This window comes from Thalia democratica, chromosome 3 (genome assembly GCF_965202585.1).
Source record: "Thalia democratica chromosome 3, ktThaDemo2.hap1.1, whole genome shotgun sequence".
Lineage (NCBI taxonomy): Eukaryota > Metazoa > Chordata > Thaliacea > Salpida > Salpidae > Thalia > Thalia democratica.
In genome coordinates, this window is record NC_139167.1 from 38586235 (window position 1) to 38599814 (window position 13580).

Here is a 13580-nt window from a genome sequence, read left to right on the forward strand (position 1 = left end):
TTATACATAATTTTATGTTGCTTTTATCAGTAACATTTTAGAAGCAAGCATGGTAAGTTAGTTAAAACAAACTTATTTAATTATGAAAATTAAAAATTAATATCTAAAATCCATTTAAAAATTAAAATCAAAGCTTAACTAAACAAAAAGTAGTAGGTGATGTAAGTTAAATAAACAAATAGTCATTGTTCAGTTTTTAAAATAGTTTTATTTTTAATTAAACAAACATTAACGAGCTTTTTAAAAATTGATGTTTTAAACTATAACCAAATTGAAAAATTATGAGGCTCTATTTTAAACTGCAACAGTTACGGTCGGTTTATTAATGATTGTCATCTAGCAAGTAACAGTAAATAACTTTGCTTGTATCATTATGTAAGAATTAATTTTGCTGTATAAATAAATTTATTACAAAAAGAAAAAAAACTGGTTATTTAATTTATGTGCGATAAATAAATCAACTACCTTAGTCTTCACCTAATAGTTTTTATTTATTTTGACCGCCCACATGGTAAACTGTGTATAAGTCTAAGTATCGTGATACTAACTACGGACTTATTAGAGAGCTAGAACACTTGGATAAATATTTTATGTGGTAAGGATTAGATGACTGAAGTGAATTGGGTATTTAATTTTATAATTTTAATGTAACATTTTGTGTTTAAATAAAATAAATGTTTCGTTGTACACAATACTTTTGACTGAGACCTTAAATATAAATATAATTAGTTTTGAGCTATAAACACTAATTAATATTTATTTTTTAAGAAAACTAGTGCTTGTTTTAATATTCAAAAGAAAGAAATAAAATAAGTGATTTAAAATGTCTTTTAAACAGTTTTTAATATGCTTTTGTTTACAGATGTTGCAAATTTATAACATAACCTATAAAACAATGGCTGGTTTCGCGTAAAACAACAGTTTTTATAAGCGGTAAACTATTTTTTATTATAGCGGTTTAACAAAAAATTTACATGCTTATTAACACTAACAATAACAAAATAATTGTTTTTTTTACAAATAGTTTAAATAATTTTATTAAACATTTCAATTAACAGAGCAATCAAACTAGTTAAAACATAAGTTTTTAATATTTTAATAAAGTTATAAATTTGCGAGTGTCATTGTTTATAACTGATAAATTCAACTTATTGAAAAAAAATATTTAAATAAACTTTTATTATATAGTTAATTCGATGATACCTAAATAGTACTTTGATATTAATATGTTTTTAGTTAATACATGTATTTATATCTCTGCATGTGCAGTGAAATACATTTAAGTTTTTATAAAAATACTAATTAAACAAAAAGTTTTGAAGTACTTTGGACCTACCGGTAAAGCTAAAACGCTTTTTATACAGTTATCGGCATGTGCTGTTGAAAGTATGAAGCCTTTTTAAAACAACACAAACTTTGTATATAGTTTTTATTTAATGCTTTATTAAAACTGTTTCTAACTGTAGGCTGTGAGAAATTGGAAAGCTTAGGTTTAGAAGAGTTTACTTTTTTATACTTTTTAACTATATGTAGACTAAGCTGCATCAACTGTTGTAACTTGTAAAAAATATATAACCAATGTTTCTTGAATTAGTAAATGTTAATGAAACGTTTTTAAAAAATAGATAGATTTATCATAAGTAAGACTTAGTTCGAAGTTTATAGACTTATTATTTAATCGAATAAATGGTAGCAGTAATGAAATGTATGAACTACTTTTTTAGAGTTCTAGAACATCTAACTTTTGCCAATAGTTGTTTTTCACGTTATTTTTTAACAATGCATTAGCAATAAACTTGTCTTTACAATTAAAACTACTTAAATATCTAAAATAAGTTAAAGTTAAACTTGTCAAAAAATCATAAATTTTTCAACTAAATCAGATTTTATTTCAGAGAAATTTTTTATAAGTTATTCATACAAAATCATAAAAATATTATTCTGTCTTGAATGTTGTAAAAAATTAGTTCTAAAAATTTTGATATTCAGATTATATTATTTTCAAAACTTTATAGTAAACTTACAAATCGCATTAATATACAATTTAATTTTTAGTAAAATAAACATATTGGTATAAAAAATAAACATATATTTATTATGGGCACCGCTGAAAAAAAGGACGTAGAAGACAAAAACGAGCTGCTTTACAAAATCGACGATGTCCCACCTTGGTACATCTGCATTCTACTTGGTTTTCAGGTTAATAAAATATTTTAACACAAATTACAAAAAAAAAGACTTTAATCATTACTTTTTCAATAAATAGCAATAATATACAAAATATTATTGGTTACTAGATGTTTTTAAGTTTTCTCAAATTCACAGCACTATCTTACAATGTTCGGATCGACAGTTGCGATACCACTGATTCTGTCGACTGGATTGGGAATATCGGATAACCACGTTGCTTTGGGGCAACTTATAAGCACTTCATTTTTCGTATCCGGAATAGTAACGTTGCTTCAAAGTTCCATTGGAATAAGGTTTGTTGTACAGTTTATTTTTAATATGTGCATATTCTTTTAAATTGGAAGTTTACTAGAATTAAAAACCTAGTACTTTTACATATTGTTTTATAAAATAAATTAGGTAGTATTAGCTTAAGGAAAATTCGATTTGAAAACAAGATGTTGTTAGTACTTACGTCTTTTTTTAGACATTTTATAGTCGTAAAATAGTTAATACTACTGTAGATTTTTCTTTGATTTAATGTCAAGTCGGATATAACAATAAATGGTTATGAATTAAAATAAAAAAGTTTGTAAAACTTTTTTTTTTTTGAAATAATAGACAAAAAGCATATACTTATTATTTTAACAAGTTCAATAGAAAACATATTTTCAATGAATCTTTCTATATAGTTAATTAAGTGAAAACAATTTGAAAAGTTTTAAATATTAAGTTTTTCAAAACCAGATTACCCATAATACAAGGTGGTACATTTGCATTTTTGGCTCCAGCTTTAGCAATTATGAGTGAAATAGATCAGTCTTATCAAGCTCATAACACATCACAAAATATAAAAGACACTGACATCGTAGATAGTACCGATAAGAAAGTCTTTTGGCAAGAAAAAATGGTCGTTGTAAGTTGAGATTGTAAAATTCAATTTCTTGGTAATTACAATTAAGTTTTTAAGTTAACATCTTAGTCAATTTAATTCGCTAAAAGACTAAACAAAAACAAAATAAAAAATTGCAAAAGTCATTTTTATTAACTTCTAATTCTTAACTTAGTGTTTTTTTACAACTATTTACTTAAGTATTTAAAAACAATCGTGGTTAAAACATAACACTTGATATATAAACCTTTGTTTTAAAAATAAAGCTTCAAGGATCAATAATGGTCGCATCACTTGCTGAAATTGTCATTGGAGCGACAGGCCTTCCTGGACTTTTAATGAAGTACATTGGTCCAATCACCATAGCTCCTACAGTTGCAATGGTCGGTATGGGACTATGGAAGGCTGCAGCTAACACGGCTAGCTCGAACTGGATTGTCGCTTTAATGTATGTTAGCGTTATTTACAGCTTTATTACTTCCTTTTTTCTATACTACTAAACTTCTTTAAACTACCATAAAAGTTTACTATGAGTTTAGTGTAAGATATTAACTACTTTTGTTATAAAAACTGATTTTTCTTAAAACTGGTTTTTTTAAATCATAAATCAGTATAACAAATTGGACTTGCAGCTACTTGAAACTAAGTGTTCTTACTAACTATTTAAAGAAAACTTTTTTTAAAGTGTGTGTTAAATAAAGTATTGTTATTAAATTTTCTGTTCGTATTTCTATATGTAATTTTTTTATTAATTTCAGCACTATGGCTCTTATCATATTGTTTTCTCAATATCTATCGAAAGTTTCAATACCAATTCCAGGAAGCCAACAAAAAGTTCCTATTTTTAAACTATTTCCAGTAAGAAATTTATTTTTTAAGCAAATGTATAACAGTAAAACATAAATAAACTAAACCTAGAATTATACAAACGTTTATTTTTTTATTTTGAAAGCTAGCAATTTAGTCTAACTTCAAACATTATTTTACAAAAATATTTATTTAAAAGGTTTAGAAACTACTGAATAACAGAAGTTATAGTTTAAATATTCATTAGATATAATTTTATGGTTTTACTTACTAAAATATTTTTTTAAATAAAAAATTTATCAATTAAGGCTTGAATCCTTTTATGTTTTATTAAGTTGAAAGTTTAAATTTGTTTTGTAACCTTGTAACTGTAGCTCTTTGGATTTTGCTTAGTATATCAAAGTTTAAAAATTGTAGCTTAATAAAATGTTTAGTTTTTATGAATACTGTTATTTATAGAATTTTAAGCAGATTAATATTGAACCAGTTTTGCTATTTCTCAACTATTTTTTAAAATCTCCCAACTTTTTATCAAGATATTCCTTGCGATCATCACGGCGTGGTCGTTGTGCATTCTACTGCAGCATGTTGGTTTCATGGAAACTAAAAATGTTAAAGTTCTTGAGGAATCGCCGTGGTTTCGCGTGCCTTACCCAGGTAACACCAGCATATTATTTTGTGCACAATTTTCTATTACTTTTATATAGGTATTGATGTGATAAAGATAGCTAATTTATGTTTCTATATAATTTTTTACTTCTTTACTATGTATATTTTTTTGGTATAGAGACTTTTACTTTTTCAAAATATAAATGGCTCACCATATATTTCAGAGTATAAGCAGTATATTAATTTGTAAGCTCAAATTAAACATCAGTTTGTGTTAAATAACAAATTTTAATTTTAACTGATTATTTTAAGATAACTCTTTTATTGCATCAAATCACATATAAAGCTAAAAATAATCGCTATTTAAAACTCAACAAAGCTACAACGACTAAAATTAATAAGTTAGAAATTTACTAGGATTTTTATGAATCTAATTTGTTGTAATAATCAATAAAATTTTAAAATTTTATGTAAAAAAGCTATTGTAGTAGCAACAAGGTTTACTACGAAATCAAAAATGCCCACAGAAATACAGGCAATAAGTTTAAAAGCTACGGTGAAAGTATAAATGTAAGTGTTTCGAATATTAAAAGTTTTTTTGTGATAAAGTAAAAAAAAATAATTAAGAAAAAGAAAAAAAAAATCAAGTTTAAGCATATGATTAAATTTTTGACTCGATTAGTTGCTTTGGAAAATTAAGAAAATTTTGTTAAGATAGTTCGTTTCTAATTAAACCTTTAATAATAACAAGTTTAGTTATATAATATTCTTCATAGAATCTGATTGTAATAATTTTTTCTAACAGGTCAATGGGGAACACCGCAAGTCCGGCTACCAGCAGTTCTAGGAATACTCGGGGGTGTGTTGTCTTCAATGATCGAATCCATAAGAGATTACTATGCCTGCGCCAGACTTTGCAAAGTTAAACCCCCTCCAAAACATGCCATAAATCGGTATTGTTTTATTTTAAACCAATTTACAGTTTTTTTTTAATATTTAAAAAATATTAAAGTTGCTTGTTCGTGTTTGTAAAAACTTTTCTTAATTAATTAAATTTTCAGAGGACTTTTCACTGAAGGAATCGGTTGTTTGATTGCTGGAGCGTTTGGGACAGGAAACGGTTCTACATCGTTCAGTGAAAACGTGGGTGCTATCGGAATTACACGGGTAATTCATCTTTTATCAAATTGATTTATTAAGTTAATTTTTTAAGTTATCTTTAATTTTTGAAGCTTCTTACATATAGAGCAGGGGTGGGTAAATTTCAAAAAATCAGCCTGTTTTAGTTTTAAAAGGGTAAAAACAGTGCCTGCAACTTATAAAAGGCTTGCTACCACATTCAGTGCAAGTTATTAGTTATAAGTCAGTAAAATAAACATTTTAAAACATAAAAACAGGTATTTCAAAAAGCTAATTACACAAAACTGTACTATTAGTTCTTTTAAGCAAAATATTAAATTTTTTTGTCGACAAAGCTAATATTTATTTTTTATTTAACAAAAAAAAAGTTTTAAGTCTAAATTTTTTTTCACTATATACATTTTACTTCACCTTCAAAAAGGAACTCTAATATCATACAAAGTATTAAAATTAATAGTATTATTTGTGTGCAATACTAAGAAGTTTTGTATCATAAAACAGTTAAACTCATTGATAAATTTTGTTTGCTTGCTATCAGTATACAGCAACTGGTAAAGTTTGGTATGTTTCTTTAAAGATCTTTTAATTCACTTATACATTTTTCTAGATTTATAAAACAACCTTTACAATACCTAATTAGATGATTTATGTCTATGGCTTTTCAACTTGTGTTTGATGGTCTAAACTTTTTTAGTTAAAAATATACGCTTCTTGTTTTTACTTTTTATTTGTGTCCTTAAGTGACATGTTTTGTATATATTTTTTCTGCTATTATATTCATAGTTATAGTTATTTTTAGGAAAAGAAGTGATAATAACTTTCTAATCTAAAATTTTTTAAAAATTGTATAACTCATAATTTTCGTTCATATATATAAACTGATTGAAAATGTTAATTAATAGTTTTATCAGTGAGCTGTTTAAAATGATAGTTTGGCAAGTTTCTCGTGCATTTAGTAAGCAAAATATATACTTTATAAATAAGACTTAAAAATAGAAGTCAGGTTTCTTAAAAAATTATAGTAGTTTTAGTTTTCAATATTGTTAGTGATAACTTTGCGAAAAATATGATAAAAACCAGTTAATTTTATTTAAGTATTTTAGTTAGTTAATGTTTATGTAATTTATATGCTTTTCAGCGTAGGTCGACTGCTTTTATTTAGTATATCATTTTACTTTTAATTTTAATAATTTGCGGTAAGTATCTACTTTTCAAACTAAATCCAACGGTTCATCACTTCAGTTAATTAAAATAAACTATTAGTTTGAAATACTACAAACTAGTTTTATTTGATAAATGTAACTGCAAATATGGAAACTAAAAACAAAAAGGTACAATCTAAACACTTAACGTTTTTAAATTGTGTTTTGTAGGTCGGGAGTAGGCTTGTCATACAAGTAGGAGCTGTGATCATGATAATTTTAGCTGTAATTGGAAAGTTTGGAGCTATCTTTACGACTATACCTTCTCCAGTTGTTGGTAGATGTTTTTTTTTTGTTGTAATATAACTACAAATTTCAAACCATAGAATAGACTAATACTTGAGAAAAAACTTTAAGAACGTCTTTATTAAAATAAAATAAAGTATTAATAAAAAATTCTAAGTAGTTTGTTTTGCAACAATCTCAAACAAGTATGCAGGTAAATTTTGTTTAAGTAATAAATGATATGTTTTCTTGGAACAGCTTATTTATCTTTATTAACGACATTTTTCAACAGTAATAACTTACATCTATCGGTACAATTTAATATTTTAACATATTTTTAAACTAAGTTATCTTGTACAAGAGTCTTAACACACATGATATTTTTTTAATTAGTTATATGTATAAATTACTGAACTTTTATTTTCAAATAAAAAGTCTGTAGTTTTAAAAGAATCCAGTTAAACTATTTTTTAAAGTTATGTGATTTTTAATATTATATAAAACCTAGTTGTAGACAACTAAAAAGATTAACAGTTTATACTTTAATAAAGACTTTGTTGGATTATTTTACTATTCTGATGAGTAAAACTTAAGTATACAAACTAAAAAAGATGATTTTATAGATTAGTTTTATAAATTTTGTAGGTGTAAGTAATCTAAACACTTAGACTTTTACTAAAAATAGACTATATTTTAGAACGTTTTATTCTAAGTTTTTTTTCTTTAAAGTTTATTTGCTTAATCATTTTGCTTGTAATTTTTTGAATAAGTACAAGAACTTTTAAATTGGAACCTTGTTTTCATTCACTGCTCTTTATACATACTTTTAGTTTTGATTTGATACCTTTAAAAAAATCATCTTTTAGTTGAAATCTTTTAATTAATCATTACTACTTAACTTTTTATTTTTTGTAGATATAGTCTTACACTTCTTTTATGATCACAGGAGGCATGTTTTTCGTGATGTTCGGAATGATTGCTGCCGTCGGTCTGTCGAGTTTGAAGAACGTCGATCTCGACTCGACCAGAAACCTCGTCATTGTTGGGTTCTCTATTTTTGTCGGTCTCGCCGTTCCCGGTTGGATAGACGGCAGAGGTTCTGCAGAAAAGTTACTTGATACAGGCTGGTGTTTTGTTATAAATTTGTTACTTATGTAGTTTTAAATTTCTACTCATTAGTATTTTTAACTCTCAATGAATATTAAAGATGTTTGGAAAATAAAAAAACATACTTAGTTTAGTATCAGTAAAGATAATTTGTTCTAGCAAAATTAACTTCAAATAGAATTTACGTTATAAAAAATAATTTCATTTTATTAAGCTATAAACAATTAAAAAAAACTACTTTGAATCCGACGCGATAAGTATTCTGCAACAAAGTATAGAAGTGAATTATTGCTAATCTTCATTAGTACAACTACCTACTTATTTAAAAAGATAGCTACACATAAGTCTATACTATACATTGGACTTTTTTTTTTCACAAACTTACTTTGTAATCTTTAGCAAAGTATTTTTTATCTAATATTACTGCATGAGATCTACTATTCGCTTAAAAAATATTTCTAATTAGCATTCTTGTGAATAAAAGTAAAGGTAAAGGTTATATTGATGTTTATAATTAATATAACTTTACTGTTTGTACTTTTATGATTAAATTGTTAATAAAACGTAGTTTTACAGGTATAAAACAATTGGATCAAATAATATTGATTTTCCTCAAAACTAGCATGTTTCTTTCTATGGCAATTGCATTTTTTCTTGATAACACTATACCAGGTACTTTTGGTAAAAATCTGTTTCCAAAAAAAAATCTAAATCACTACTATTATCTATGTATTTATTGATTTATGTGATTTTTTATTTAGTTTATTAACAGCTTTGGTTAATTTTGGTATTATAAAATTAAAAAATACTATTACTGTTCCAAAGGTACGCCGGAAGAACGTGGGCTTGCTTCAAAACAAGATTCAGTAGCCGACGAAAACGAAAACAATGACTACAATCTCCCTGGTCAGTGCTTAGTTTTATTCTTTAAGTAAAGAAAGAAATAAAAACTTTCTATATTTATTTTAAACTTTTTTCTTTCAGGAATATTTCAAAATTGCATTGATCGCAGCAAGTTCTTACAGAAGGTTCCTCTTTTTAGCAAAAGTAAAAAAGAAAAAGTATATCAAACCTGTTCGCAGTATGAAATAGAAGTTTAAACAAAGGGAACTGTATGTATACAATACATTAGTTGCCTGATTTAACAAAACATAAAAAAGCTTGATCGTAGCTGTATATTAGTACTTTTTTTATATCAACTTATATTAAGTATAAATAGCACTAAACAAAAATTGCAACATTTAGTTAGTAAATTAAAATTAGTGTACTTTTATGTTAAAACTTTATATATTATATTTTTCTGAACTTATTCACAGTACATTTTTTATTTATTTTTACCATGTCTAATGTAATAAATTTCATTATTTTACAGTTTTCATATTATTTAAAAACAACATCAGTTAAATGTTTACTTTGTTAATTTCAATTTTTCAATTGCTACTTCATTTACAAACGTCATAATGTAAAAATTAATAAAATGCTGTTTCCCTTGTCTTTTTAGATTGCCTTCGTTATAAAAACTAACATCATTAATTTTGATAATGTTAAATTTTTAACAAACATTTTACATGATGTTTCATTTGATTATTTGCATAAAAAACAATAAAACATACTATTTCTTTAAAAACTAGTTTATTTAAATAACAATAATGAGTATACTTGTTCTTCTTTTTGAAAACAGAGACCTCTTACTGTTTATTGAAATACCAAACATTAAAAAAATACTCAAAGTATACTAGCTACTAATGATAAAATAAAATCTTAAAAGATTATTTGATTTCATATACGTTTCTGAACGTAAGAAGTACTTTGTAAAAAACTTAAATTTTATTTTTCTCAGCTAAATATAATAAAAAATATTAAGTTTATTTCCAAGTACTATGTAGTTGCATTACTGTTGTTACTCTCTATAACTAATTGAAAGTTACTTTTGTAGTTTTTAAGCTAAACTTGATGATCAACTTATTATAAAAATTACTAAATGACAAGTAGCTGATAAATAGTATCATATAATAGTATTGTAATAAACAAATAACTTTAAAATAAATGTATAACATCCTTAAACCATCGTATAATTATTTGAAAAATCATAAACTCAAATTTAATACCTGTTACTCGAAAATAACTTACTTCAAATTATTTCAATAAAGATATACAGTTTATAAGGAGTTTTTGTCAGGTTTACACTTTGAAATGTTTATAAGTAAAACAGTCGTTTTACGTAGAATTTCGCAAAATTTACAAATCTTTACAAAATTTAAAAAAACGGAAAACACTTTTTTTGATATTTGGTAATTTCACTATAAGTAAACTTAGTAAAGTTTAAAAATTGTATATTTAGCTTTAATAAAAGGGCTTAAAATTATATCGAAACTACGCAATGAACTATTTTGCTAGCTAATTTAAAGCTTGTTGAAGTCACTATAACCTAGTTATTTTTTTAATAATTAAATTTTTATTAAAGTGTTTAGTACGATGAACCTTAAATTAGTTACACATATTAACTACACATTGTATAAGTTATACAGAAATATCTTAGTACGATTTATTTAAAATACGCAATTTAATTTTAAAACAAATACAGTTAGTGTACAAAAACACATGGTTTGTTTAAAAAGTTTGAAAATTTATTTTTTATAGCTTTAACATAAATGAACGAAACAGAAAAACTGTTTGTGTTCAAAATTTTTTTAGCTGTTCATTGGAACAAACTGACTTAGAATCAACTTAATAGCAATATTTCCCATTAAAATCATGTAGTCATACATTAATTCAGCATAAACATCAATTTGGTCTGTTGGAAGCTTCTTCACTTTCAAGTAGACCCAGAGAAAGGACACGAGCAAACCGATGAAAAACAGGTAAGAAAAAATGTCTGCAAACATCTTAAGGTAAATAAAGTTAGAAGCCTTTGTGCTAAAGTGCATTGAAATCAAAAAAGCAACCAGAGCTATTGGGGAGTGGCTCTTGTTTAAAGACTTTTTGCTTTCATTTAGCAACTTGTAATTAACATAAGACTTATTCATATCGGTTTTAAGCTTTTCGCGATATTTCACTGCGAAAATTTCTCCACCCAGTTTTTTGATGGTGTCGAACTTCGCAATTGTTTCTTCAACAATCTTATTGTGCTTGCTGCCTAACTTACGCACAAACTTGTCAGACTTGCAAAGATCGTTCATGCAAAACGAGTAATAATCGACGCACTCCTTCAACACTGTCAAGTTGTTCACCTCCGCAGTGGCTCTCAAAACGGACCTCGGCTCGGGAATGTCGTCGTCGTTGTTGAAGATGTCGATGTACTTTTCAACGTAGTCGCAAACACCTCCGCAAGTCACCACTCTCCCGTTTATCTTCTTGACTTTCAGCTCTTTCGCGTCGAGTATCGAGGGTATCAACCTCTTCAGCTGAACGACAAACTCGGGTTCAATTTCTTCGACGCTGCCATCGAAGCTGTGGTTCGTTGAAACCTGAAGTCCCGGATGCGGCATCAGAAAGCAGGAGATTTCCTCGAAGCATGACCTCAAGTGTTGGCGAACGCCCTTCAGGTCGTCGTGCATGTTGGCGGTGACCTTCAGCTTGCTTTCGAGCAGCTCATCCCCGCCGGCCCGCCCGTACCCGTAGTCGTACGCGAAGCTCCAGTCTCTGACGAGCAGCAGAAGCTTGTTGAACGGCTTCGAGTCGCCAGCGGAAGCCACCAGCTTGCCGTAGTCCGTGAACAGGCTCAGGTGCTGCAGGTTGTCCTCCTGGAGCTGCTGCATCACGTTGTACACCTGCACGGAGCTGACGAGGGTCGAGAGGGCGAATATGGTCGCGCAGCCCTTCACGCTCGAGCTGCCGTCGAACGACCCCTGCGTGTCGACGAGCATCACCCCGACTTCCCCGCCGTCTTCCGCTCGAACCTTGAATATCTCGCTCCACAGCAGGATTCCCGTGGTCACCCTCGCGGCGCCGTGCTTCCACGGAAAGCCTTCGCGCATCACTGAGCGGTTTTCCGCGAGCCAATCGGACGAGCCGGCCGAGCGCTTCAAGTACTTTATGACGAAGTTGAGCAGAAAAGACTTGCCCGTTCTGAAGGCGCCCGCTATTGACAGAACGACGGCAGGAATTTTTTCCGCCTTGTTGTGACTGATGACGTCGTTCAAAGCCTTCTTGTCCAAAATGTAAGCGCCCGTGTCCGAGTCTGGCACGATGATAGGGACTGGTCTCGGTATTTCGTACATGACTAAAATTAAGTTCTGTTGTTTTAGTATTTATTTATTAACGTTTAACTTTCAATAATTAAATATTTAATTAAAAAATTATTCTAAACGACAAATTTTTATTTCCATGAAGTTTTTTGCAATGTTACTTTCTAAGCTTGCTGTGTTTGTTTTATTATAACGCCAAATGAAAAGCAGCCAGTCTAGAAAAAATGTATAACTTGGTGTTGGCAAACCAAGACCTGTCAATGGGAAGTATCCGGCCCGAGACTTACAGCTTGTAATATTCTATTTGTATACGTTTTACATTAAAATATATACAAATGTAATCCAAACTAAATTTGAAGAAAAAAAAAAACGCTTTACTTTAACTTAGTACTATTTCTGGACTTTTTTTTATCAAAGATAAACTTACCAAAATACTTTGGCCCGCAAAAAACTTTGCCGACTAATTTAGGCCCGTTGCTTAAAACGTGCTACCAACCCTTTGCTTACTTAATAAAATTACTGATAGTTTTTTTTTCAAAACTATTTCAATTCATTCAGTTCGGAACAACACAAAAACCTTTTTTTTTCACTTTTGTCAAAAACTTGTTTTAATAGGTATTAACATTTTCGAAATATCTACAGTTATTTTTCTATATTCATTTAGAGAAAACAGCGTTTAAGACTATATCACTTTGGTTGGAAACATGTTTATCCATAAAGATAAAAATTGAGTTTTTTAAATGATAAAAAATCTGAGCAAAAAAAAGGATTTTAACTTAAAAAAAATCAGCCAGATTACAATTAAAATTTTTATGTTAATACTAGTTGAAGCGTATTTCGGAGAGACAAAATTTAGTCTTTTAGCGTATAGTTTATAAACATTTGTTTTATCTGATAGTTTATTATTTGTACAACAAAAAATTGTATTATTAAGAGATCAATTCCCTTTGACTAAAATTAATAAGTTAGATAGGCAAACCAAATACAAATTTAAAAACTCAATAAAAAACACGTTACGAAAACTGATTGTTTATTTTTGTATAATGTGAAAAATATACAAATCTAGTAAGTTAGAAATTTGGCCTGTTATAAAAACTTCTACGTACATTGAGCAACATGTAAGAATCAAAAAAGTTTTGTTATACAGTTTTAAACAGTTTAATAATTTATTAATTTGTTTAACTGGTTAAACTTTTTAATATACTTAATTTCTATAATCTAATAAAAAAATATGCTAAAATA

The 13580-nt window shown here is 27.7% G+C and overlaps 1 protein-coding gene and 1 pseudogene across 1 annotated transcript; one reads left to right on the plus strand and one right to left on the minus strand.

The window, feature by feature from the left end:
* The first annotated feature begins 2060 nt into the window (after window positions 1-2060).
* LOC145831876 (solute carrier family 23 member 1-like) lies at window positions 2061-9615 on the plus strand. The gene is made up of 13 exons (XM_082939227.1): window positions 2061-2199; window positions 2326-2483; window positions 2917-3085; window positions 3328-3509; window positions 3820-3919; window positions 4405-4525; window positions 5283-5430; window positions 5539-5644; window positions 6991-7096; window positions 7991-8167; window positions 8728-8823; window positions 8977-9057; window positions 9136-9615. Exons 1-13 carry the CDS (start codon window positions 2098-2100, stop codon window positions 9249-9251), a joined length of 1662 nt encoding a protein of 553 aa, XP_082795353.1. The 5' UTR covers window positions 2061-2097; the 3' UTR covers window positions 9252-9615.
* A 1226-nt stretch (window positions 9616-10841) lies between these two features.
* On the minus strand, window positions 10842-12371 carry LOC145832268 (atlastin-2 pseudogene; annotated as a pseudogene).
* Between the last annotated feature and the right edge of the window lie 1209 nt (window positions 12372-13580).

What these genes read in the sequence shown, in the direction of transcription:
- LOC145831876 (XM_082939227.1), top strand. Translation starts at nt 2,098, where the DNA reads ATGGGCACCGCTGAAAAAAAGGACGTAGAAGACAAAAACGAGCTGCTT. An exon ending in AACTGGATTGTCGCTTTAAT is followed by an intron (nt 3,510 to 3,819) that starts GTATGTTAGCGT and finishes TATTAATTTCAG; the next exon opens with CACTATGGCTCTTATCATAT. An exon ending in TCTTGATAACACTATACCAG is followed by an intron (nt 8,824 to 8,976) that starts GTACTTTTGGTA and finishes ACTGTTCCAAAG; the next exon opens with GTACGCCGGAAGAACGTGGG.